This window comes from Macaca mulatta, chromosome 1 (genome assembly GCF_049350105.2).
Source record: "Macaca mulatta isolate MMU2019108-1 chromosome 1, T2T-MMU8v2.0, whole genome shotgun sequence".
NCBI classification, from domain to species: Eukaryota; Metazoa; Chordata; class Mammalia; order Primates; family Cercopithecidae; genus Macaca; species Macaca mulatta.
The window spans coordinates 86,244,982-86,262,541 of NC_133406.1; the positions used below are offsets into that span (position 1 = coordinate 86,244,982).

A 17,560-nucleotide genomic window follows, 5' to 3' on the forward strand; every position below is an offset into this window, starting at 1 on the left:
TCCACTCCCAAGGTCCCTACATTTAAAACAAAAGGTCAATTTCTTAAAAATCATATACTTATTTTATCTTCCACTTTCCTTTCTCACAAAAAAAAAAAAAAAAAAAAAAAAAAGGATGGACTAATCACACCCAAGTCAAGAAGGCGCCAACCCCTCCAGAGTCGTGGGCCATAGTCCCAGGGGAAAACTGTCATGCGCATCCCTGTGAAGAGAACACCAAACAGGCTTTGTGTGAGCAATAAAGCTGTTTATTTCACCTGGGTGCAGGCGGGCTGAGTCCAAAAAGAGAGTCAGCGAAGGGAGATAAGGGTGGGGCCGTTTTATAGGATTTGGGCAGGCAAAGGAAAATTACAGTCAAAGGGGGGTTGTTCTCTGTCGGGCAGGAGTAGGAGTCACAAGGTACTTGGTGGGGGAGCTTTTTGAGCCAGAATGAGCCAGGAAAAGGAATTTCACAAGATAATGTCATCACTTAAGACAAGGATTGGCATTTTCACTTCTTTTGTGGTGGAATGTCATCAGCTAAGGCCGGGCAGGGCATTTTCACTTCTTTTGTGATTCTTCAGTTACTTCAGGCCATCTGGGCATATATACGTGCATGTCACAGGGGATGCGATGGCTAGGCTTGGGCTCAGAGTCCTGACAAAAACTCTACCAAACTAAAGCTAAGAAAAATTTAACTCTTCTAATCTATTCTATTACTCTTCTTTCCTCGTTCTATTGCTGATCATCTGGTTATTAATATAACCAAGTCAATTTCACCTCAAACTATTGCATTTAATGCTTGCTTTGTTACACCCTGTGAGGACTTGCCAAGTCAAAGACAGTTTTCTACTTCAGAGAAGTACTTCTGTCCCTCCTGACTCTCCTCAGACTAGACATTAGTAAACTAGGACCATTTAATCCGAGGAGATTTTGATAAAGACCACAGTGCCAACCAGGAGTGTTGCCCCCTGATGTAGAGCTTTCATGTCATAGTTGGTCCAACATTCTGTGGACCACTAAAGAGCAAGGATGGACTGCCCTAACTGGTTTTTGTAATTTCCCTAAAACCGTACATTCACTTTACTAGAGGATCATAGAAGTTAAAGACTTAAAACACACTTTAGCAATTAAGACAGGATACCAAGATGCAAATACCTGGTTAAAATGCATCAAATATTCCAACTGCACATTAAACAGAAGCAATTGTTATGCTTGTGCACATGGCAGGCCAGAGGCCCAGACTGTCCCCTTTCCACTAAGGTGGTCCTCCAGTCGACCAGGTGTGGGCTGCATGGTAGCTCTTTTCCAGGATTCTACAGCCTGGAGTAATAAGTCATGCCCAGCTCTCTCTGCTATATCCCCAAGTCCCTGCAGTTCAACCCCCGAGGGCCATCCAGCTTCTGTCTCCCAACACTAGGTTTACTTCCTGTCTCTCACAACAGGGAGGAAACTTAGCATTCCTTGGAGACTTGAAAGGATGCAGTGAGCTTAAGAATTTTCAAGAGCTTATCAATCAGTCAGCCTTTGTTCATCCCTGAGCGGATGTGTGGTGGTATTGTGGTGGACCTTTACTAGGCACTCTGCTGAATAACTGGAGTGGCACTTGTACTTTAGTGCAATTGGCTATCCCTTTCACCCTGGCATTTCATCAACTAGAAGGAAAAAAATAATAAGACATCATAAAGCGAGAGAAGCCCCCTATGGGTCTTTCGACTCTCATGCCTATTTAGACGCAATTGGATTCCCACGAGGAATAGCAGATCAATTTAAAGCTTGAAATAAAATAGCTGCAGGATTTGAGTCAATATTTTAGTAGGTGACAGTTAATAAAAATGTAGATTAGATAAACTATATTTATTACAACCAATAGCAATGAGCTTTTCATGAATTAAAAGAAAAACTCATGTCAGCCCCAGCCCTGAGGCTACCTGACCTGACAAAACTCTTTACACTCTATGTGTCAGAAAGAGAAAAAAAAGGCAGTTAGAGTTTTCACACAGACTGTGGGGCCTGGCCAAGGCCAGTGGCCTATCTCTCAAAACAACTAGACAGAGATTCCAAATGCTGGTCCCCAGGTCTAAGGGCCTTGGCAGCAAAGGCCCTGTTAGCACAAGAAGCAGATAAACTAACCCTTAGGCAAAACCTGAATACAAAGCCCACCCCCCATGCTGTGGTAACTTTAATAAATACCAAAGGTTATTGGTTAACAATGCTAGATTAACCAAGTACCAAAGCTTGCTATGTGAAAATCCCCACATAACCATTGAAGTTTGCAACACCCTAAACCCCACCACCTTGTTCCCGGTATCAGAGAGCACAGTTGTACATAACTGTGTAGAGGTGTTGGACTCAATTTATTCTAGCAGGTCCAACCTCCAAGACCATCCTTAAACATCAGTAGACTGGGAGCTGTACACGGATGGGAGCAGCTTCGCCAACCCTGCAAAGTGACTCTGAAGAAGACGACAAGCCCTGCTCCAGTCACACCCAGAACCTGACTGGTCCACGCACGGCCGAAGCATGAGGAAACTCATTGCGGGACTCATTTCCCTTAAAATTTGGACTTGTACAGTAAGGACTTCAACTGACCTTCCTCAGACTGAGGGCTGTTCCCAGTGTATATATCAAGTCACTGAGGTAGGACAAAAGGTTGTTATGGTCCTATTATTTTATGGTTATTGTAAGTGTACTGGAACTCTAAAAATAAGTTGTTTGTATAATATTATTCTATACAAGGTATGTAGCCCAGGAAATGACCAACCGAATGTGTGTTATGACCCATCTGAGCCTCCCATGACCACAGTTCTTAAAATAAGATTAAGGACTAAGGACTGGTGGGAGCTCATAAATGATATGAGTAAAGTGTTAGCCAAAACAAACAAACAAACAAAAGGTTGCCCAAACAAGTCACCTTCAAATTTGATGCCTGTGCTGTCATTAACAGTAATAAGGAATAAGGTGTGGTTCTTAGTTAGAAAAGAGGCTACATTGCAGAAAATAAGTACATCTGTCATAAATTAGGACTGTGTGAAAATAAATGTAAATACTGGTTTTGTGTCATTTAGGCCACTTGGATAAAATAAAATAAAAAAATGATGAAAAGGATCCAGTCCACCTTCAGAAAGGAAAAAATGGCCCTTCCTGTACTAAGGGACAATGTAACCCCTTAGAGCTAGTAATAACCAATCCCCTTGATCCTCGCTGGAAAAAAGGGGAGCGTGTGACATTAGGAATCGATGGGGCCGGAGTGGATCCTTGAGTAAATATCTTGGTTCGAGGAGAAGTGTACAAACGCTCTCCTGAACCAGTGTTTCAAACTTTCTATGATGAACTAAATGTACCAGTACCAGAAATTCCAGGAAAAACAAGAAATTTGTTTTTTCAATTAGCTGAGTATATAGCCCAGTCTCTCAATGTCACTTCATGTTATGTATGTGGAGGAACTATAATGGGAGATCAATGGCCATGGGAAGCCTGAGAATTAGGGTCTACAGACCCAGTTCCTGATGAATTCCCGGTTCAAAAGAATCACCGTGATAATTTCTGGGTCCTAAAACCTCAATTATTGGATAATATTGCATAGCTAGAAAAGGAAAAGAATTCACTCAGCCCGTAGGATGACTTAGTTGTGTAAGACAGAAACTGTATAATGGTACCACAGAAACAGTCACTTGGTGGAGTTCAAATCACACAGAGAGAAATCCATTTAGCAAATTCCCAAAGTTGCAAACTGTGTGAACCCACCCAGAGTCCCACGGGGACTGGACAGTCCCCACTGGATTATACTGGTTATGTGGGCATAGAGCTTATGCCAAATTACCTGACCAGTGGGCAGGTAGTTGTGTTATTGGCACTATTAAACCACCTTTCTTCCTACTGCCCATAAAAACAGGCGAACTCCTGGGCTTCCCTATCTATGCTTCCCTTGAAAAGAGAAGCATAGCTATAAGAAATTGAAAAAAAATGATAAATGGCCCCCTGAGAGAATCATACAATATTATAGGCCTGCTACTTGGGCACAAGATGGTTCATGGGGATACCGGACCCCCATTTACATGATCAACCGAACCATATGGTTACAAGCTGTCTTAGAAGTAATCACTAATAAAACCGGCAGAGCCTTGACTATTCTGGCTCAGCAAGAAATTCAGATGAGAAATGCTATCTATCAAAATAGATTAGCTCTCAACTACCTGCTAGCAGCTGAAGGAGAGATCTGTAGGAAATTTAACCTTACTAATTGCTGCCTACACATAGATAATTAAGGGCAAGTAGTTGAAAACATGGTTAGAGATATGACAAAACTGGCACATGTGCCCGTGCAAGTATGGCATAGATATGATCCTGGGGCCATGTTTACAAAATGACTCTCAGCGCTAGGAGGATTTAAAACCCTTATAATAAGAGTTATAATAGTAATAGGAACCTACTTACCGCTCCCTTGTTTGATACCTTTACTTCTTCGAATGATAAAAAGCTTCATCGCTACCTTAGTTCACCAAAATGCCTCAGCACAAATGTACTATATAAATCATTATCGATCTGTCTTGCAAGAAGACATGGGTAGTGAAAATGAAAGTAAGAACTCCCACTAATAAAATGAGTGAGAGTCTCAAAGGAGGGGAATAAGGGAGGAGACCACCCTTCATATTGTCTTTTGCCCAATTTCGGCCTCCAAAGAAAGAAGAAGTCAAAACTGAAAGGCAGAAATGAAATCCACAGCAGACAGCCTGGCGCCGCACCCTGGGCCTGGTAGTTAAAGATCGACCCCTGACCTAACTGGTTCTGTTATCTATAGATTACAGACATTGTATAGGAATACACTGTGAAAATTCCTATCTTGTTTTGTTCCGATCCAATTACTGGTGCATGCATCCCCCAGTAACATAGCCCCTGCTTGCTCAATCAATCTCGACCCTCTCACATGCACCCCCTTAGAGTTGTGAGCCCTTAAAAGGGACAGGAATTGCTCGCTCAGGGAGCTCGGCTCTTGAGACTGAAGTCTTGCCAATGCCCCCGGCCAAATAAACCCCTTCCTTCTTTAACTCGGTGTCTGAGGAGTTTTGTCTGCCGCTTGTCCTGCTACATTTCCTTTCTCTCTCTCCTTGACGCCCTCTTAGTCTGTCTCTTCCTCTCTCTCTCTCTGCCTCTTTTCCTCTCTGTCTCTTTCCTTTCTCTCTCTCTGCTGGTCTTTCCTTGCCTCTGCCAGCCGCTTATGCTTCTGTTCTCTCAACCACCGTGTGTTGGGGGCGGGGGATCTGAAACAAGCTGGTCTGCGTTCCCTGGCTTACAGGTTACCTTGTGCCGTACCTATAAAACAAGGGACCTGTCCATGATTCCTTCTAATGGCCAACCTACCTCTAACGCTGGCCAGTCTACCTTACACAAAGTTTTAAGTTTTCCTGGTGTCATAGTACTCCGTAGTCTCCCTTAAATCCTTTTCTTGAAAAATTTCAACATAGTTCCTTAATGGGGTGGGCTTACTTTGTGCCTCACCCATGTTTCCTCTAGACAAAACACCACGCTCACACCACACGCACACCACAAAACAAAGGTGCTCCTCCCTTAGCACCACACAATGTGGATTCTGCTAGTGGTAAGGAAGAGAGGCTTTCAGGCAACAATCTTTGCCAATGTCTACTTTCAAAAGTCTCTAATGCACATGTGTGCAAGTTCATGGCTGCTACCATTTACTAAGCCATGCCCCCAGTATTGGACCTTCAAGGTTTTGTTTTTCCCTCCAAAATGAATAGTGATATGATATACATATCCTCATTTCTTCTCTCTTCCTCTCCCTTCCTCTCTCCCTCCCTTCCGTTCTCTTTCTTTTTTTTCTCCTTCCTTCCTTCCCTTCCTTTCTTCTTTCTCTCTTTTCCCATTCTTCCTTCCTTCCTCCTTCTCTCCCTTCATCACCATTGTCTTAATCTCAACTACCCAGTGACACTGCCAAAGGTCGCAGGGACCTCTGCCTATGAAAGCTAGGTATTGTCCAAAGTTTCTCCCCATGTGATAGTCTGAAATACGACCTTGTGGGAAGGGAAAGACCTGATCGTCCCCTGGCGTGACACCCATGAAGGGTCTGTGCTGAAGATGACTAGTATAAGAGGAAAGAAGGCCTCTTGGCAGTTGAGCTAGAGAAAAGCATCTGTCTCCTGCCTGTCCCTGGGCAATGGAACATCTCGGTGTAAAACCCGATTGTGTGTTCTGTTTACTGAGAAAGGAGAAAACCGCCTTAGGGCTGAAGGAGGGACTTGCTAGCGCAATGCTGCTCTTTATGCACTAAAAAGGTTTATGGAGATGTTTGTATATGCATAACAAGGCACAGCACTTTTCCTTAAACTTATGTCACAGAGATCTTTATTCATATATCTTACTGCTGACCTTCTCCCTAGGATGATCCTATTATCCTGCCACTTCTCTTTTTCTAAGATGGTAAAGATAATTATCAATAAATACCAAGGGAACTCAGAGACAGGTGTCAGCGTGGGTCCTCTGTATGCTGAGCGCCAGTCCCCTGGGCCCACTTTTTCTTTCTCTATACTTTGTCTCTGTGTCTCATTTCTTTTCTCAAGTCTCTCGTTCCACCTAACGAGAAACGCCCACAGGTGTGGAGGGGCAGGCCACCCCTTCACTCAAGTAGCTGGTACTACAGGCATGCACCACCACGCCTGACTAATTTTTGTATTTTTAGTAGAGATGGGGTTTCACCATGTTGGCCAGGATGGTCTTGATCTCTTGACCTTGTGATCCGCCTGCCTCAGCTTCCCAAAGTTCTGGGATTACAGGCGTGCGCCACCACACCCAGCTTCAGATGATCCATCCTCCTCCCAAAGTGCTGTGGTTACAGGCCTGAGCCACGGCTCCTGGCCAAGTTGCTTTTTTTTTGTCTGCTTACTTAATAGTGGAAAGAGTCTCGTTTTATTTTCCTCTTTCTTAACTGGGCAGAGTGTACATTTTTTTCTCATGTGTGTTCAATCATTTGTGCGTTTTTTTTCTGCGATTTGAAAAATCCCACGACAAGGTGCATTTTCCATTGTGCTTTTCCTTACCAAATTTTAAACTCTTTGTATATTTGTGGCTAAAATGTTCCTAATTTGGCAATTTGCCTCTAATTATCGTTTTTGATATTTTCTCATTCGCAAGATTAGTTCATTATGAAGTTTGCTCATTTTTTATATTTTTTTACTTTTCTCTCCAGCAAGTTTCTAGTTGACTCCACAAATCAGCAAGGCTCTGCTGGAAGCCTTCTAATCTTTACTACACAGAAATAACCTCGGCTTACTATTCATATTTCCCACGGGCATTTAGTGCATTTCCAAGTCGATTAAAAAAATCTTAACAAAGACAAAAATACCTCATTAGATCCTGCGCTTGTTTGGAATACAGATTAAAAAAAAATTTTTTTTTAAGACAGAGTCTCGCTCTGTTGCCAGGCTAGAGTGCGGTGGCACTATCTTGGCTCATCGTAACCTCCGACTCCCTGGTTCAAGCGATTCTCCTGCCTCAGCCTCCAGAGTAACTGGGATTACAGGAACGCGCCACCACGCCTGGCTAATTTGTGTATTTTTAGTAGAGAGGGGGTTTCACCATGAGCCAGGAAGGTCTTGATCTCTTGACCTTGTGATCCGCTTGCCTCGGTCTCCCAAAGTGCTGGGATTAGTGGCGTGAGCCATGGCGCCCGGTCCAGATTTTTTAAAATGCAAAACTTGCAGTTTTTTTTTTTTTTTTGATGCTTGCTTGTTTTCAAAATAATTAAAAAACAAAAACACAAAATTGCTCTTCCCAAAGGCTTCTTTCTTTCCTTTAAATTTATTTTTTAAAGAAAAGCTAGCCGGGCACGGTGTCTCAAGCCTGTAATCCCAGCACTTTGGGAGGCCGAGATGGGCGGATCACAAGGTCAGGAGATCGAGACCATCCTGGCTAACACGGTGAAACCCCATCTCTACTAAAAAATACAAAAAACTAGCCGGGCGAGGTGGCGGGCGCCTGTGGTCCCAGCTACTCCGGAGGCTGAGGCAGGAGAATGGCGTAAACCCGGGAGGCGGAGCTTGCAGTGAGCTGAGATCCGGCCACTGCACTCCAGCCTGGGCGACAGAGCCAGACTCAGTCTCAAAAAAAAAAAAGAAAAGCTAACGGCTGGGCGCAGTGGCTCACGCCTGTAATCCCAGCACTTTGGGAGGCCAAGGTGGGCAGATTATGAGGTCAGGAGTTCGAGACCAGCCTGGCCAATATGGTGAAACCCTCCTCTTTACTAAAAATACAACAATTAGCCGGGCGTGGTGGCGGGCGCCTGTAATCCCGGCTACTTGGGAGGCTGAGGCAGGAGAATCGCTTGAACCCGGGAGGCGGCGGTTGCAGTGAGCCGAGAACGCGCCACTAGCGAGGCTCTGTCTCAAAAAAAAAAAAAAAAAAAAAAAAAAAAAAGAAAGAAAAGCTAACAAATGCTGTTTTGTCATGCATCATCACGGAATGAATGAGAGCTCCTGCCAGCCAGGAGACAGCGGACTACCAGGGTTGCTTCCCAGAGGTCAAGAAGGGAGGTCGCGCGAGAAGAGGCTCCGTGGGATGGGTCCACGCAGCGAAATCCCACGCAGGGTGGGCGTATACGAGTGTCCACGTCCGAAGGGCCCGTTCAAGGGCAGATCCCTGAAGGTTGGGTGAACGCAGGGCACGTCCACGCGGGCAGGCCCTTGCACGCAGGGAGTGCCCACGCAGGGCGGGTCCGTGTAGCATGAGAGCAGCGAAGGAGGCCCACGCAGGCCATTTCGCGCCCCGTCCTCAGCCCACGCTGGCGAGCTACCGCGGGGAAACGCGCAGCTCAGATCTTAGCAGCTTACAAGAACAACCTTTTAAAAATGGAACCTTCAAGTAAAAATAAAACTTTTGTTGCCTTCTTCTACAGGAGTTATTGATGTAGGAAGGGACAGTCCCAGTAACATTTCAGGATACGACTTGGGCCGGTCCGCAGGCAGGAGAGTGAAGCGCGCAGCTGCCAGGGCTTACGGGGTGACGTGCAACGCTGCTAGGACCTTGCAGGTGGAGAGCATAGTTGCCAAAACCAAGGCGAAAGAGTGCACCGCCGCTAGGATCCGGGCGGAGGAGCCCACCACGGCCCGGACTTATTACGGATGCAGTACACTGCTGCCAGGATCTTGTCTGTGGAGGGCAGCGGGGCCGGGACCTCAGTTTGCAGCACACCGCTGCCAGGATCTCGTCGGCTGAGCGTTCCGCGGTCCGATCCCCGCCCCGTGCGCGTCGCCGGCGTTGGCGTCGTCTTCCTGGTGCTGGTCTCCGTCCGGTCGCCGGTCGCCTTGGTCTCCGGCCCTCCCCAGACGCTCCCGCACCCTTGCCGACCGCGCCGTCCGCAGCCCTGGCGCTCCCTGCGGGCCCCGCCGAGGCCGCCTGCGCCCTGTGCCAGCGCGCGCCCCGGGAGCCGGTGCGCGCCGACTGCGGCCACCGCTTCTGTCGGGCGTGCGTGGTGCGCTTCTGGGCCGAGGAGGACGGGCCCTTCCCGTGCCCCGAGTGCGCCGACGACTGCTGGCAGCGCGCAGTGGAGCCCGGCCGGCCCCCGCTCAGCCGCCGCCTTCTGGCGCTCGAGGAGGCGGCCGCGGCGCCCGCGCGCGACGGCCCGGCCAGCGAGGCCGCGCTGCAGCTGCTGTGCCGCGCTGACGCCGGCCCGCTCTGCGCCGCCTGCCGCATGGCTGCAGGCCCCGAGCCGCCCGAGTGGGAGCCGCGCTGGAGGAAGGCGCTGCGCGGCAAGGTGCGCGCGGCGGGGTCCCGTGCCCCGCCCCGGGCGGTGCCCTGCGCCTCTCCGCCCCTGCCCCGGTCCCCCTGAGCCCTGGGCCCTTCCCATTTCCACTGTCCCTGTCCCCGGATTGTCCCCCTCCCTTTACCGCCACGGGTCCCCGCTCCAGCGTGTGCTGGGCCCCTCCTTCTTGCAGCTTGCCTCCCCACGTTTTCTGCGTCTCTTCCGAGTCTGGTCCGCGTCCCCATCTTGGTGTCCCCTGCTGGGCGGTGCTTTATCTCCCCACCCCCTACCTTCTACGAAGTCCTTCCCCCACCAGCGTCCATCTTTGTGGTCCCCACCACTAGCTGTGCCCTGCCTCACACTCATAGACCCCCCTCTAGTTCCCACAGATTGACTCCCCCACTCACTGTTCCCTTGGGGAAGACATCACACCTCTCGACCCTCTGTATTCCACTATGTCCACAGGCCTGGCCCGCCTTCTTGTCTGCTCTCCGGGCCACCCAGCCCTCACTTGCACCGCCTGTCCCCTCTCCCGTCTTTCAGAGACCCGCTCTGGGAGTCTGGCAGCGACGGGTCTGGGAGTCTGGAGCCTTTCCCATGGCGGGTTGTTTGGGGGATACAGAGTAGGAGAGAACAGCCAGCCTGGGGTCCCGCTCTTGAATACAGGGGAGGGGAAGCCAGCCAGACTGTGCCTCTGGGCGCTCCTCCTGCATTGAGGGCTCTTGCCACCAGGCAGAGTGACCCCCATCGGGCTCAGGCAGGGCAGGGTGTAGGGCAGGCTGTGCAGACCTGTGGTACAGACCGAACTCACACTGAACAGGGCCACTTACAGACACACAACTCCTAAACCCACCTAGACAGTCCCCTTAGCCCCAGCACCCAGATCCTTCTGAATAGGTGTGAAGCCCAAGAAACCTTTTGGCTGCCTGTGTGTTCCTGTCCTAGACAACAGGGCTTCGAGATTATCTCTGGAATGGTCAGACTGTGTGCATTCAGCTGGGGTGATGTCCCTCAGAACTGGGCTAGGTTGGGGGAGACCTTCTGCCCACCCCTGGTGACCTTCCTCTCTTTCCAGGAGAACAAGGGGTCTGTGGAAATCATGAGAAAGGACTTGAATGACGCCCGGGACCTGCATGGCCAGGCGGAGTCAGCAGCTGCAGTGTGGAAGGCAAGTGGGGGGCCTGGAGGCAGCCTGGAATGAGGGGACCGGGGACTCAGGGCTCTAGACAAAGGGACCACCAGGCCAAGCAGGCCAGGCCTCTGAACTGCTCAGCTGGTTGGTTGGAGGAGGGGCCTCTGGACTTTAGTGAGTTTCAGGGTATTTTTCTAGGATGTGTTTGTATTTTTCAAATAGAATCTAACCAAAGTCAGTGGAAGCCTCTTTTTCGCCTCACATTTCACCTGTAGGTGATGGCAGCATCAGACTTACTCTTTTTTTTTTTTTTTTTTTTTCCAAGAGACAGTCTCATTTGGCTGAAGTGCAGTGGTCTGCTTGTAGCTCACTGCAGCTCGAACTGGCCTCAGGCGATCCTCCCACCTCAGCCTCTGGGACTATAGGCATGTGCTACCACACCTGGCTAATTTTAGAATGCTTTTGTAGAGATGGGGGTCTTGCTGTGTTGCCCAGGCTGGTCTTGAACTCCTGGCCTCAAGCGATTCTCCTGCCTTGGCCTCCCAAAGTGCTAATTTTTTTTTTCTTTTAAAACACATCTGTAACTTTCTGTGGTCCTCTTGTTCTGATCTGAGAGTTGCTCATTTTTTTTTTAAAGGCTAGAAATCCAGGATCAAGGAACTGGCACATTCTGTGTCTGTTGAGAACGCTTCCTGGTTCATAGATGGTGCCTTCTCACTGTGTCCTCACATGGAAGAAGTAAGGGTGTCTCTGGGGTCCTTTAAGGACACTGATTCCATTCTTGAGAGTTCCACCCTTACAACCTCATTACCTCCCAAAGGTCCTGCCTCCTAACACCATCACCTTAGGGATGAGGATTTCAGCATGGGGATTTGGGGAGGCCACAGACATTCAGACCACAGCAGTGTTACTTTCCTTGGGTGCCTTCCACAGCATTACATCCCAAAGGGCAAAGGGACATCCCACTAGATTCTTTGAGGTTACTCACAAGTAAAGCTCTTCAGTCGTTTAAACTCTCTTTGGTGACTTTTTCCTCATGTGTAGTAAAAAATCTGTGTGCCATTTTCTCTGGGTTTCATAAATTCCTACTTCCTCCTTTTAACCTGAAAGACAGAGTGATTTTCAAAGGTGCAGCAGCTCTTGGGTAACTGGCTGCACCTCGAGGCTGAGGCCCGCATTTTTACCCCAGCTTGAGGCTGAGGTAGACTCTCTGTGTTCCCGGTGGTGCTGAGCCCTTGCCTACTCTCCACAGGCCTGAGGTGCAGGCCTCACTCAGTGACAGGTGACACACAGAGTCCCTGATGCCAGTCGGACCCCTGGCACTCCACACTGCCCTTGGGGGCTGCTCTGAACTTCTCCTTGCCTTGTGAGTGGTCAACACTGCCCAGTGCAAGTGAGGCTGGAAGGCTTTGGGGACCTCCAAGTTTTCAATAACTTGTGTTACCCCCAAGGGACTTGTTTTGCCCACAGGTTTTAGGTTGGAGTTTTCAATCTGTCCTGTTTTGGGGGTTGGTGGCTTAGATGCTGGGATGAGAGAAGCCACCTAAATTCAAAGGAAGGAGTTTGCAGTGTGCCGCATCAGCCAACCAGCAGACACCCAGCTGTCATTTGCATTCTCTCTCAGCAACAAAAGCCTTGGCTTCTCATGACTATGGCTGTCACCTGCCCTGTGTGGCCCAGGGCCAGGTGGAAGCCATCCATGACTCTGAGTAAAATCACAGTAGCATCCTCCTCTGCTCTCCTGTTTCCAAGGTTAGGGGTTGGCTGGAAACCAGCTGAAGAGTGGCAAGTGTGAACGCTGTTTGTTGAAGGCTGATGGGATGGTTTTCAGCTGTTGGAGTTCTGGTGTGGGCACAGCAGGGACAGTTTCTGGCAAGATGGGTGTGTGTCCTGCCTTGACAGTAACGTGCCTGACAGGCTCTAGACCTAGCAGGGCCACTCAAGGATTTACTGTCCCCTTGGCCATGGGAGACGGGAGAGGAACTGTCTTCATGTGCAGCTGACCACTGCAGTGTCAGGGAGAAAGAACTCTACTTCTCCCCTTTTAGGGTCCCAGGCTGGGCCGGAGAATTAAACTGACATAAGCTAAACTAACAGGGCCAGGTGCAGTGGTTCATGCCTGTAATCCCAGCAACTTGGGAGGCTGAGGTAGGAGGATTGCTTGAGGGTAGGAGTTCGAGACCAGCCTGGGTAACATAGTGAGACCCCCATCTGTACAAAAATTAAGAAATTAGCCAGGTGTGGTGGTGCATCTGTGGTCCCAGCTACTTGGGAGGCTGAGGTGGGAGGATACTTAAGCCCAAGAGGTTGAGGCTGCAGTAAGCTATGATGGCACCACTGCACTCCAGCCTGGGTGACAGAGTGAGACCCTATCTCAAAAAAAAGGAAGATAGATTAGTGGGAGAAAAAACATAAGTTTTTTTTTTTTTTTTTTTTGAGATGGAGTCTTGCTCTTGTTGCCCAGGCTGGAGTGCTGTGGTGCCATCTTGCCTCACTGCATCCTCTGCCTCCTTGGTTCAAGTGGTTCTCCTGCCTCAGCCTTCTGAGTAACTGCGACTACAGGCATGTGCCACCACGCCTGGCTAATCTTGTATTTTTAGTGGAGATGGGGTTTCACCATGTTGGCCAGGCTGGTCTTGAACTCCTGACCTCAAGTGATCCACCCACCTCGGCCTCCCAAAGTGCTGGGATTACAAGCGTGAACCACACCACACTCGTGCCTGAGCAGCATGTTTTAGAGTGGCATGTTCTTAACTCCTTCAAGAGGGAACAGGTTCCCCTTCGCCTGGGGAGAGTGGGCGAGGACACAGGTCTTTTCCTGCCACCTGTCTGCAGGGACACGTGATGGACCGTAGGAAGAAGGCACTGACTGACTACAAGAAGCTGCGGGCCTTCTTTGTGGAGGAGGAGGAGCACTTCCTGCAGGAGGCTGAGAAGGAGGAGGGGCTACCTGAGGACGAGCTGGCTGACCCCACTGAGCGGTTCAGGTCACTGCTGCAGGCGGTGTCGGAGCTGGAGAAGAAGCACCGGAACCTGGGCCTCAGCATGCTGCTGCAGGTGTGGGATCCCCACTGGGTCTGTCCACCATCAGGCCAGGGTGGACGTAGGCAGCAGCGAGCCACTGGGGGGCCATTGCCCGAGGTCAAGGCTTAAAAGCCCAGCCTGACTCCCACTGCCGTGGCCTTGCAGGGCTGATTTTGGGAATGGGTGGGTGGTCAAGGAAGGTGATAGGAAGGGGTTTTAAGTTGAGAAGGGTCTGAGGTGTCCCTGACCTTCACAAGGGAGGACACTTGGTATCCCAAGTGCCTGAGGCTTCTGCCCCGCCCTAGGGTTCTGAAGGCAGAAGCAGGCAAGAAACTCAGCCTCAGGGCTTTTCTTCTGCCTCTGCCCAGGGCCTGGCCTGAACCCCAGAGCCCGCAGCAACCCAGATGGCCTTGAATGGTTCAATTGCCTGTGCCAGCCATAGGTGACAAGGCTTTGGCCTTGGGGAGACAGAAGTCTGGGCTAGGCCCTGGGTTGGTTGTGCTCAGGACAGTACCTCATGCACTGTCTCATGTGCACTCTCTCTTGCTCTCTCTCACTCTCTCCTTTTGTCTTTGTCTCTGCCTCTGTGTGTCTCTTTCTCTGTTGTTTTGTGTCTCTGTCTTTCCCTCTACCTTCCCATGCAGTGATGGCGCCAACCGGCGGCAGTCCCAGAGTTGGAGGCAGGAGGGGATGGATCCTCATCTCCTTGGGAAGTGTCAGCGTGTGGCTGTCAGGGAAGCGTGGAAGGCGCCCGGCCTTGGGTCCGTCTATATAGTTGTGTGTTTCAAGAATGTCCCTTTATCCTTCACCCTGAGGCGTGAGTGTTTTGGGGGCTACAAACACCTCCCGGTAGAGGCTGGACCTGAGGACCCTTCCGACCTGTGCCCGACCCTTCCTGAAGTCCTGGCCACAGCCCATCTTCCATAAGTCCCAGCAGCTCTGGGCCATGCCCTTCCTCTGTCACCTATCTGCCCCTCACCTTGTCATCCACGGACCCAGACCCTGCACCTTCCATGCGGGCCCACAGATCCTTGGCAGGTACCTGAGGTGCACCATTGAGTGTCGAATTTGGGGTTAACATCTAGAAAGAAGAACGCACATGAGGCTCTGTGAAGGCTGGAACTCAGGTCTTCAGGGAAGAGAAAGGAAGACTGGATTGCACCTTGATGCCTCCTGAGGAGGCAGCCCTCCTCTTGAGGTGGGCTTGGGCCCCGCCCAGCCTTATCCGCGTCGCTCTGTCCACCTCCCCCTTCCTGGCCCCCACCCTGCCTCTGTGTCTCCCAGAAGCCCTCCCTGTGCTCCACCTGCCTCCGTAGAAGGAACTCTCTTTCTCCTTTTTCCTGGGCGAGGGGGCTGGCAGGTGGCTAACCCCATTTAGCATCTCCAGGCCCTGCCATGGTGTCTCATCTTGCTGTTCTCTCTGGCTCTTTCTCTCTTCCCATTTCCTTTAGTAGTTGAATTTTGCAAAGCTCGTAGCAGTAGCTCAGTTGCCTGCAGCATCCTTGTGTGTAGATAAATTCGTCTAGTCGACAGAAACTCAGCACTGGGGACAGGATTGCAAAGTCTGGGACATAGATGCAGGCAGATGTTGAGATTTGGGTATAGCTGGGCTTGTGAGCAGTGCCTATTTCCAGATGAAGCCTTTCAGCCTTTCCGAGTCCCCGGCCTTTGGTGCGATGTCTGTGAGTTTGACCTACCCAGCGTGTGGGCTGGTTCAATGTTGAATAAAGTGAGTTTGTGTCAGCTTGTTTGCTTCGTCTCCGTATGTCCACCTCTTCCCCCTGCTCTGGCCACCCTCCAGTGTGAAAGGAAAATTCCTCGTGACACTTGCTAAAGCATGGTGAGGAGATCTTTCATTGGGACCATGGAGATGGGTGTGGAGCCCTTTCCTTGGGGCCTCAGGGGAGATGGGGCTCCACCCCGACACAGTAGGGCAGGGGTTGGAGAAGCCGAGGAGCAGTGTGGGGTCCATTGGTGGGAATGACTGTGAGGAGACATCAGGGCTGAGGGGGGTCTGGCTAAACCCACCTCACAGAGTCCTTGCTGCAGGCAGGCAGGGTGATCAGACATTGGTTGCAAACGGTCTGATAGGAACCCAGTCAGGTACCATTGAGGGTGGTCAGATATTATGGTTAAACCAAATTAGGGTTCTTGCTAAAACTGGATTTCATAAGAAAGGGCACAGAGGACCCTAGGAGAAGATTCCAGAGCCTGGCCAAGTAGATAATCTTTGTCAGCACGCCAACAACATCCCGATCCTGAGACCTCCAGTTTGTCTTTCTCACTGTCTCTACCTGCTGCAGTCTGCTGTCGTCCCCAAGTGTCCTTGCCCCTGCGCTGCACACCTGTGATGCATGGCTGGCCAGGTCCTGATGGGACAGAGTCTCCCGCAACATCAAAGTGTCTCCACATCACCAGGTCCAACAGTGGCTTCACCATCCTCACCTAATCTAGCTGACCAGCAACATCCCACCCTGTCAATCACAACCTGTTTCTATTTGAAAAAATTATATACTTATGGGGCACAGTGTGATGTTTTGATATCTGTACATTGTGGAGTGACAGAATCAAGCAGATTCATGTATCCATCTCATGTTTTTTTTTTGTGGTGAGAACATTTGAAATCTACACTCAGCAATTTCAAATACAGTCATAGTCATCCCTCTGTGTCCAAGGGGCATTGGTTCCAGGACCCCTTCCTGGATACCAAAATCCGCAGATGCTCAAGTCCCCTGCAGTCAGCCCTCCCTCTGCACGTATGTGGGACACTCAGATACGAGGGCTGACTGTGTACAGTACACGGTTATCAGCTGAAGTCACCATGCTGTGCAATAGACCTTGAGTTTATTCTTGTATAACGGGAACTCTGTACCCTTTGACTAGAATTTCCCCAAATCCTCTTGTCTCAGCCCCTGCTAACTACTGTTCTATTTCTATAAATCAACATTTTGATTCCACATATAAGTGAGATCATGCGATATTTGTCTTGGCTTATTTCACTTTAATAATGTCCTCTAGATTCACCCATGTTGCAAATAGCAGGGTTTCCTTTATTATGGCTAAATAGTATTCCATTGTGTGTATATACCACATTTTCTTAATCAATTTTTCCACTGTATCCCTTTATCCACTTTGCTGCTAGACCACGTAGGTTGATTGCCTATCTTGGTTGTTGTAAAAGTGCTGTAAGAAACACAGTGTGGGTATCTCTTCCACATATTTATGTCATTTCCTTTTGGAAAATACTTAGCAGTAGGATTGCTGGGTCACAGTACTCAAATTTTTAAGTTTTTGAATAACCTCCATATGTTTCTCCATAATGGCTATAATAATTTACATCCTCGCCAACATTTGTTGTCCTTGAAATTAGTCATTCTAAGAAGTGTGAGATAATCTCATTTTGATTTGCTTTGCATTTCCCTGATGATTAATGATGTTGAGCATTTTTTCGTATACCTGTTGGCCATTGGTGTGTCTTCTTTTGAGAAATGTCTCTTCAGGTTCTTTGTCCATTTTTTAGTTGTTTATTTGCTTTCCTGCTATTGAGTTTGAGTTCCATGTATATTTTGGATATTAACCCCCTACCTAATGTATGGTTTGCAAATATTCTCTCCTGATTTGTGAGTTGTCTTCACTCTGTTGATGATTTCCTTTGCTGTGCAGAAGCATTTTAG

At 49.3% G+C, this 17,560-nt stretch overlaps 1 protein-coding gene across 1 annotated transcript; it reads left to right on the forward strand.

Moving 5' to 3' along the window:
* Nucleotides 1–9,245: 9,245 nt before the first annotated feature.
* On the forward strand, nucleotides 9,246–16,845 carry RNF187 (ring finger protein 187). The gene is given in 4 exon segments (NM_001164330.3): nucleotides 9,246–9,742; nucleotides 10,806–10,898; nucleotides 13,698–13,919; nucleotides 14,531–16,845. Coding segments are annotated over 4 exon segments (708 nt in total). The 5' UTR covers nucleotides 9,246–9,352; the 3' UTR covers nucleotides 14,534–16,845.
* The last annotated feature ends 715 nt before the right edge of the window (nucleotides 16,846–17,560 follow it).